The sequence below is a fragment of the Limulus polyphemus genome, unplaced genomic scaffold, assembly GCF_000517525.1.
Source record: "Limulus polyphemus unplaced genomic scaffold, Limulus_polyphemus-2.1.2 Scaffold634, whole genome shotgun sequence".
Classification (NCBI taxonomy): Eukaryota; Metazoa; Arthropoda; class Merostomata; order Xiphosura; family Limulidae; genus Limulus; species Limulus polyphemus.
In genome coordinates this window covers 415,706-425,584 of record NW_013666244.1, presented here as the reverse complement: position 1 = coordinate 425,584, position 9,879 = coordinate 415,706, and the positions used below count along the sequence as shown (strand labels likewise).

The 9,879-nt window shown below is 33.4% G+C and overlaps 1 protein-coding gene across 1 annotated transcript in view; it reads left to right on the top strand.

Annotated features, from left to right (window-relative positions):
• The window catches only part of LOC111085810 (delta and Notch-like epidermal growth factor-related receptor), a 55,734-nt gene that overhangs the window by 33,336 nt on the left and 12,519 nt on the right, over nt 1-9,879 (top strand). The window contains exons 6-7 of the mRNA XM_022386111.1: nt 2,274-2,427; nt 6,209-6,433. Of these exons, the coding sequence (XP_022241819.1) occupies nt 2,274-2,427; nt 6,209-6,433 (379 nt within the window). The remainder of the gene's footprint in view (nt 1-2,273; nt 2,428-6,208; nt 6,434-9,879) is intronic.

Genomic DNA, 9,879 nt, shown 5'->3' with positions numbered 1-9,879 from the left:
AGAACTATTTATAAATTTCGAACGTTACAAATCATTAACTTCAGTGGTTTCTCATCGGACATATAAATTCGTCATGGAAAACCTAGTGTGTGTGTGGCCAAGGACAAAGCTAGCTAGCTTCCCAGCGAATCCTATATATACATCATCTCTAATTAACTCGCTCATCATGAAACCTCGATAAGATATTGTTACGTCTCTGGTCGTTGGTTAATTTTCCGTAGAAATTCTTTCCAAAAAACTTAGCAATACAAGTTCTTTATTAATTAAAACTAGTTTATTATTTCTCAATTCAACTTTGCAATACACTTAATTTCCACAGTCATTTTAACTTAAACACACGCTATAATTCACAACGAACGATTCACGCACTTTACTACCACGCTAGACTCAATTGTCTGTCTCTCTCTCTCTTCAATCTGCAATTATTCATATATCTATATGCCGTCACTTCTCGCCGGTCTTATATATACGAAATAGAGGGCGTCAGGAGAGCACTCGAGGCTTCACAACGGACATGATCTTTCTAGAATCTCATGACGTGTTACTAGAGTCACGTGACTGCCGCTGTCGTAACAATATCAAGGAAGTTCCACTCAAAGAAGACTTTATATTGCTTGTACGTTTGTGAAACTTTTGTTTATAAATCGTTGTTTGTAATAACTATTTGTAATAACTTATTGTAAATTGTATTGTTGTGTGTATATTAAAACGTAATTTATGTTAAAAACGAAGACGGTGTGTATCAATCTTGTTGGCAAATATCGTAAATTGACTAAAATATCGGCATGTATTTAAATACTAAATCCAAAATACAATTTAACTACTAAATTTAAATTATCAGCTAACTCAGCTTCGTAACAGGTGTAAGATGATCGTTTTAAAACAATGAATGTGGTTCTCGAAACAAAATAAGCATAATCTGTATGAATATCAATATCGAGATATTATTGCAGGTTTTGTGCATGAAGTCAGTGTATTGAGTATCAAGATATTGTTGCAGGTTTACCTGAGCTATACAGCTGAGTGAAGTTCAAGAAATCCGTGGTGATCTTAGACTAAAGCTGTATAAAAACAAATAAGTGGCGTTGAGATACAACCATTAGAAATAAAACCAAGGTCGACTTTCTTAAGTTCGATATCTTTGGTCATCATTAAATCTGTGAAACCGTTCTAGTTAGTTGGTCCTTACTGTGGAACAAAAAATATTTTGGTCTAGATATCAGTAAACACAATAGCGCGAGGTTTTTATGTAATTCACAAGCTTTCGGTCACAGTAAACGACTTCATGTTCCAATCTAAGATATCTTTGTTGTTAAGTAAAAAATTGCCCAATCGGCAAGCTGTGCTCCCACGGATCGAACCCAGAACTTTAGCGTTACAAAACCTCAAGCTCACAGCTGAACCTCCGGGTGAGGGACGGTCATGCAGTCTACGGACTGACTACGTTCGTCTAATATTTAGTTGGTTCATGTTTTTACGATTAATAAGAAAAATATTTCACACTACTTTGCTCTACACACACACACACTAAAACAGTACTGTTTCTCATGCATATTATTTTATAATATCAGTCTGTGATGTGGAAGAAGAAAAAAGTAATAATTCTAATGCATATTTTTTATTTTAAAGATTAACACACCTCGAGATCAACACATTTTAAACATTTAACGCTAGCCTTTGATTTTCACAGCTTACAGTAATGCACTGATTTATGACAATTCTGCATTTTAATACGCCGTAGATAGAAAGATTTGTAGCTATTTAAAACAGTAACACACAAGATTTTTTTATATAAATTTGATACGAATCGCCATTTCTTTAGCAACATTTAAACTCTTCTGGTCTAAAACGCGAAATTGAAAAATAAAAAGTTTGATATATTTTATTTTAAACTCGAAAAGAATTTTAAAAAGCAACAACAAAACTTTAGATGACAACTCAAACTTTCCTTTATGAACTTCTTTAAGCATTTCAGTGTTGTTGTTTTTTTTGTAAGATACCAGGTATTAACCTAGTGTGTATTGTTGTTTAGCTTTGAAGGATTCAGGATTCTGCCATTTGAAAACAATGTTTCTTTTCATGACAATAAATGTATACGCTCAGTGTAAAAAACAACAAATTATATTTATTTAATTCACTATTGTTTACACTCATTGTTTGAAATACGTTTCATATTTCAGAATAATAATAATAATAATTACTTTGCTCAAGTCGCATTAATTTAAAAATCAGTTAATTTGAGAAAAAGTATTATTTTTGTTTTTTTCTTTCAGAGCAGCTTTACATGTCAGTGTTGCCCAGGATATATTGGTCGCTATTGTGAAGAGAGAGATGGTTGCCATGGAAACCCTTGCAATCATGGTGGATTTTGTGTAGATATCACAGAAGGACTTGTTGATACTACTTACCAATGTCTTTGTCCTCATGGTAGGATGTACTGTTGATTTCTTGCTGTAAATACAAAATATATAAATAGTTAGTCACTTATTAGCCTCTGAACCTTTCTAGGATTTTAGAAGTTCATGAAAATGGAATCCTGTCAACGATTTTAGTTCGTGTTTTATTCACGTTCAACCTATCGAAATTATTATTATTATTGTTAACAATAATAATACATAATAATCGCCTTCAACTCTTTATTTTTCTCTTCTAATGTATGCCGCTTTCGCTACATAGACTAAAACATAAAGTGGTACAGATTTTTGATTAAATAACTTTTTACATGTTACATATTATCTGCTACATTCATTATACTAGAGTTATGTTTACTTTTTGAAGATGGAAGGGCAGAGTGTAAGGCGAGTCTTAATGACGAATGGCATGTACTACTGGCTAATGACGTAGTCCATCACTGCTACAAGGCATGGTTAATATTTCAAAAGGTTATGAGATCACTACTGGAAACCTCAAAGAAGATCGATCACAAGAGAGGAAGTGAAATCCCCTTCACTTTTACCATTAGCCCCCTATTTGTTTTCCTCTTCCCTACATTTTCCCCAAGCAAAATTACCCCATTTTTTCTATGGGTTAGAATTCCTCCTATAAATGGGGAACTCCCCCTCCCCCCAAATCTGGTAACTGTGGTGCACGTTTGAAACAGAACACTTACGTTGCCTGCAAGTTCGCAAAGAGTTCTTAAACAGAACACGAATATATATTTCAAAATGCCCAGCTTAGATTGTTTGTTTGTTTAGAGCAAAGCCACATTAGGTTATCTGCTTTGTCCACCACGAGGAATCGAACTCCGGATGTTAGCGTTCTAAGTTCGTAGATTTACCGCTGTCCTGCCGAGGGACGCCCAGCTTAGAATGTCAATTATTATTCGCGTCTCTTAAGTTCAAAATTGAAGACCAGAAACATGAGAATAAATATTCACTGTTGAAGCTATTTTAAGTAAAATCGAAAAAAGTTATACGTTCATCTTTGTTTCAACAAAATAATTCGAACCCCCGTCACACCAAACATGCTCACCCTTTCAGTCGTGGAGGCGTTATAATGTGATGATAAATCCCACTATTCGTTAGTAAAAGAGTAGCCCAAGAGTTGGCGGTGGGTGGTGATGACTAGCTGCCCTCCCTTGAATCATTTACTGCTAAATTAGGGACGAGTAGCGCAGAATTCAAAATTCAAAACAAACCAAACCAAATGAAATTAAACAAAATAAAATTATCATACTATCAAAATTACTGGGACAACAAAACTCCAACTTGTAACAGGCTCAATCCTATTAAATTTGCACCTGTATGTTATGGTGCATCATCATCATTATGGTGAGTATTTGAGTTTCAAGATCCGGGTTGATCGGAAATTATAGATCTTCCCTCAATATGTTATGGCACACTGCTACGTCGGGTCCATAAAGGCCAACAGTTGTGGCATATGGTCAATCGAAGTCGATACGCCAGAAAAACAAAACAATTTAAGGCCATCAAAGAGAAATGGATAGTGTATACATCATTAATGGTATGCATGTCCGAAACGTTTTAGCTAGTCTACTCGTACCCATTCCCATTCACAGTAATTTATTGAAGGGAATGAAAACACTTAAACATGCTAATGTGGTATATCTGTCCACTCAAAATGACTTATTCTTGAGTTATCTTGATTCATGAGAAATTTGATCCGTCGAGTGAAGAAAAAATGCATATCTAACATTAAGTCCATAGCGCAAGATTTTAATGATATTTCAGAACTGCAAGCTATCATAATAACTACGCACAGGGAATTCCATGTTGCTTGGAATTCCCGGATGGGTTGCAACCCATAGGCCACTATCACAGCTTTTCATGTAAGATGCTAATTTTCATGTTTCTTAATCAAAATCAACAGCTAGAGTGATGAATCCCACTTATCATTATGGAGTCTGAAGTTGGTGGCAATCTGAAGAATGCTTTGAATGATATTGTATATTCCCAACTGTGAAATATAGTAGTGGTAGCATTGTGATGTGGGACTTGGACTTAGTTTGCTGGTGTTAGTTATGGATTGACTTGTCGTTTCATAACATTCTGGACAATGTTGCATTAGCTGCATCAACGAAAGTCTGTGAGAATGCACCATACCATATAACATGTACTGTTCAAAGCGACTTTAGCCAACTTGTTATCGTATATCTGTCTTAATTCTTCCACCTAGTGCACAAAACTAAACCCAGTCATCCTGAGATTTTTTGGTACCTTATATGAAAGAGAAAAAACTTCTTCCAATCTCTCACTGCCTTTTTAGATGCTTTGAAGAGGTTGAGTAGTCTACTCCACCAGATGTGTGTCATAAGTTGACGAAAAATGTTTTAGTGACATAATCTGAGATTACTCTCAAAAGTGGCCCGGCATGACCAGGTGGTTAGGGCGCTTAACCCCGTCCCACCAAACATGCTCGCCCTTTCAGTCGTGGGGGCGTTATAATCTGACGATCAATCCCACTATTCACTGGTAAAAGAGTAGCTCAAGAGTTAGCAGTGGGTGGTGATGACTAGCTGCCTTCCCTCTAGTCTTTCACTGCTAAATTAGGGACGACTAGCGCTGATATTCCTCATGTAGCTTTGCGCCAAATTCAAAACAAACAAAACCCTCAAAAGTGGCTCACTTCCAATTAAAATGAGGCCTTAATGGTGAAAAACGATAATCCTCTTTTCAAGGTATGCTATTTCAATATTTTTCGTTAGATAGCATTTATACTTATCATAAAAATGTTTCATCGACTGTTAATTTAAAACGATTTTTAGAAAAAATTGGATTGTATTTTCCCTGAACATTCTTTTTTTTTACTTATACATAACCCGAACAAAGAAATTGAAAAGATTTGAATTAGCTGAACACATAATTAAGTCACATTTATTCTATTTTTTTTGTTTATTATTTCTTTAAAAAGTTTTCCACTTTATCTTTTGTTTAGTTCGAAATTTTAATCGAAAGATTAACAAACTAAATTTTCAATATATGACAAATACCTCTGACAAAGGATTAGAAAACGATATAAAAAATATGATATTCATTTGGCATTGCGGCATTCTAAGCTTCATAAAAGTTTTTTCGCTGAACTGGTTGAATTGGCTAAGTGTTATGTAAAAAACTGCTAGACGTATTTGTTCATGATTTGCATCTAACGTTTTTAGTGAATATACTATGACAACAATTTGCTTTACACGCATCTAAAAGCCTTTGTTTTACACCATAAGTTTATTAGGTATTATTGCAGAATGGTGTGACACTTTTAAACAACACTCAGACTTGAAACATTAGATAAACAACTAGCAGCACATGGTACTCAGTGTTGCTCAGTTGGCTTAAAGAAAGCGTGTTACAGAATGGTGTGACACTTTTAAACAACACTCAGACTTGAAACATTAGATAAACAACTAGCAGCACATGGTACTCAGTGTTGCTCAGTTGGCTTAAAGAAAGCGTGTTTTTTTATCTGTTGTTAAGCGTAAAGCTACACAATGGACTATCTGTGCTATGCTCACCGCGGGTAATAAAACCCGGTTTTTAGCTTTATAAGCCGTTAGACGTACCACTGAGCCATTTGAGGACCTAAAGCAAGATTTATTAGTCTCCAAGCTTCAGATGTTTGAAATTACTTTAAATAAACAGAACAACAATCCGAATTTATTAAACAAAACCATGGTTTTTGCTTTAACGATAAGGACAAAATATGTAGAGAAACTAATGTCAAAATGTTTATTTTTCTATGTTGACAACTTTAATAGGCTATCACGGACAGTCATGTGATGATGTGGTATACCTCTGTGACAGTCAACCATGCTTGAACAACGCTACCTGTTGGGGGAATCAGACAGCTTACAGTTGTGGTTGTCAACCAGGCTTCACGGGCAAAAAGTGTGAAATAAATATCAATGAGTGTTTGTCAAATCCCTGTGTTCACGGAGTTTGTGAAGATGGTGTTGGAGGCTACAAGTGCTACTGTTTAACTGGTGAGAGTTTACTGTCAACTTGTAGAAATAAAGATAGAGATTTAGGAGTTTGTTTACACAAGTAAATAGAAAAGTAGTACATTTCCCCCCGACCTTTTTAATGGAGTCGGATAATACATTGTCTGCGTTATTTATCTATCTTTCGACACATACATAGAGACAGTCAAAAAAGTATTTTCAATTAATATATGTTCACCAAAAATTTTTGGTACTCGTAGAATTATGATATAATGTATTACTTTGGTCACTACAAACTATTTTGATAATTTGTTACTCTTGTGATTTTTTTTAATACAAGGGGAAATCCTCAATAGCCGCGGCTGTAATTAGATCTCAAATCGGTCAAGATATAGAGCTACGAGCTAAAAGATTGTACTTGAAAAAAATACAAAAACTCAGAGACATTCTTCGACCCGCAATGCCGCGGCGAAAAACCAAGGGAAAGGTATTTCTAAAAAAATCACACAAAAGAAGATGTATTTTCTTCATCGTAACAAAATAAATCCAGATTTGTTCTATAATGGGCTTTTGAAACACTTGTATTAGTCGTTCGAAATATATGGTCATTAACATAAACAAGTTGGTAGCCCAATTTCCATGTTTAGTTGGAAAACAGTAGTATAATAGATTATGTAATAAATAATCTAAAAGTGCCTTATCAAATGCTGCGCCTTTCATTTTTAAATTGCTATATGGAGATGAGCCAGTTGAAAAGCCACTGCAAAATCAATGTAAAAGAATAGATATACAGAGTTATATTTTTCATCGTAGGTGATACTTTTATTTTAGATTTTCATTACAAAATATAATAAACCAACTCAAAAAATAAAATGTGTTTTATTGTAGAATTATGAATATTAGATTTTAGACTCAAAATTATTATTTTTTATTTATATGCAAAAATACTATTTATTCTCCACGGACAATATAATTTGCTGGTAGAACCGTTTTCGGTTTCAGGTCATGAACAACTATATTTTCCAGTAACTTTTGAAAAGTGTGTTTTATAAATATTAAAGGTTCCTTTGGATAGTATTTACTTCATAAACAAGGGATACCCATAAGGTATTTAAAAAGCTTAAATGGGGAAAATTGGTTAATCCATAACAATAAAGGCATCCCAGATAATGGATTAGTGCATTAATAAAAAATCTAACTACGTGTGTAAAAAAAAAAAGCAACAACCTGACTTAGACTACTGTGGTTCTGAAAATTAAAATTAAGGAAATGATCCGGAAATTGAGCCATAAACAGAAGGTACCACGCTCACGCAACCATACATTTTGGTAATATAACATAAAAACAAAGAAGCTAATATAATTTGGCTACATTTGACTAGCAGTGGTTGCTGGTAAGTGCTTGAAAGTTGAATCTATATGTTATAAGGTTTCTAAACTTTTATGTTAAACTTCTAAAAAAATCGAGTAGGCAATTAATAATTTAAATACTGAACGAAGTCAACTTGAATTGATTTAATGGGCTCTTTAATCATTCTTTGATTATTTTTATAATATAATAAATAGTGTTTCGCACTCATTTTTAAAGGCAGTTTCTTAACATTGAAACAGTGTTAGCTTTATATTTGATTAGGTGATAAAAACGCTCCTAACGCTGATCAGAAAGAGAGAATGGAAGCTTTCCTTTCGGTTTTATCAAATAAAACTTTAATTTACCAGAAAACAGACGTAGAAAATTTTGTTTACATAAATGAATAAAATTATGTTCTTCAGTTTTTGAAAAGTCTTTCATTGTCTAGTACAACACTAGAAAACAATATTAAATCTATTTTGAGATTATTAAATTAGAGGCGTGTTGCAAATGATAATTTATAATCCTTTTTAGAAAATGTTTCGAGAGTTCAATTTTCAAAGATGGCTGGCTTACAAAAGTTCTATTAAATTAAATAATACATGAATAGATGCAAAGCTAAATTATTTCAAGAATATATGAGCTCACAATATGAGTATGGTGATTATTTACTGTGGAGCAAGTGTAACATTACTTGAAATAAATTATAAGCTTTACGTGTTACATATTAGCCTTCCTTCATATATAGAAACCAATAATAATATTCCATCAAGCAGCATATTTTGCTTCAATTTAAACTATAATTCCTTACCCTTAACAAAAACATTTCTAGAGGTAAAATATATAATAAATTCTATACGTATCTCTTAGTAAAGAAAACGTCTGAAAAGCATTTTTCACGTTTTTTTTTTTTCAGGTACAGATAATGTTGTCAATTTTCAAAGCATTCTATTGAGTTTTTTATAACAATTTATTTTTTCAATTGTAATAACATTAAAGTAGGGTAAATTTGAGCTCCATTATGTATCTTTAAAAGTATTGTCCAACGATAAATTTTTCTAATTGTTCTTTAAACTTATATCATAGATAAATTATTATGTAAAAAGCGTAGACGGGCTGTTCTCTACGTTAAATACTTTTCGTTTAATTGCGAGATTTCGGCCCTCTTACTGGAGCCTTGCTCGGGCAACAATGTACTGAATAATACAATTTCAAAGTCAAAATTTCAAAATATGCATTTCTCTGTGTAATTTGAGTTCATTATTCAATATTGAATACTGTAAAAAACTAATTCATAAATCAATACCTTATTCATTAAAATAATAATAATTTTCACTCATACTACTATTCAAGCATAGATGGCACTTTCGTTACCTTTAAATTCGAGACACCATAAGACAAAATGGACGATTGCAGTAAATATACCAAAGTGAAATAAATCTGAAGAAACACTTCCTTCGTGCAGACATAAGACGTGAGAAATAATAACAATATTGTAAATCACAATTTTTCCGAACAATATGTTTATAAAGTGGCATGGGCCACGATTCTAGACACAGAAATATTTATGATATGTTTTTATTTGTACAAGCTTAAAGTAAGAACCAAATATTAATATACTTGTTAGCTTTAGTTATACATTGCTGTACATGACTTGTTTTTTATAAAATTACACATCAAAGACGCTGCCATGTTTGATAAAAGCTCTTTGAAAACTAAGAGGTAAATGTCCATAGTTTCAAACAATGATAGATTGTTAAGTAATAACTATAGTAATCAGGTTAGATTATAAAATTTAAACACTGGTTTACAACCATTTGAGTGTTGTGTTTTATCATTTGTTGATTTTCAATCAACTTCGGAAATCATAGAGGTTAAAGTATTGTTTTAAAAAAATGGTAAGTAATCCGCATTACAAAAATCCAAATTTCAATCCTAGTGTCGTAGAGAAAATAATGCGAAGAATGAAACTGTACCCCCTCCCCTAACCATAAGGCTTATCTCCTGATGCCCCAAATTCACATATACTTCTCTCAGTTTCTGAGGGCCCGGCATGGCCAGGTGGCTAGTACGCTCGACTCGCAATCTGCGGGTCGCGGGTTCGCATCCCAATCCCACCAAACATGCTCGCCCTTTCA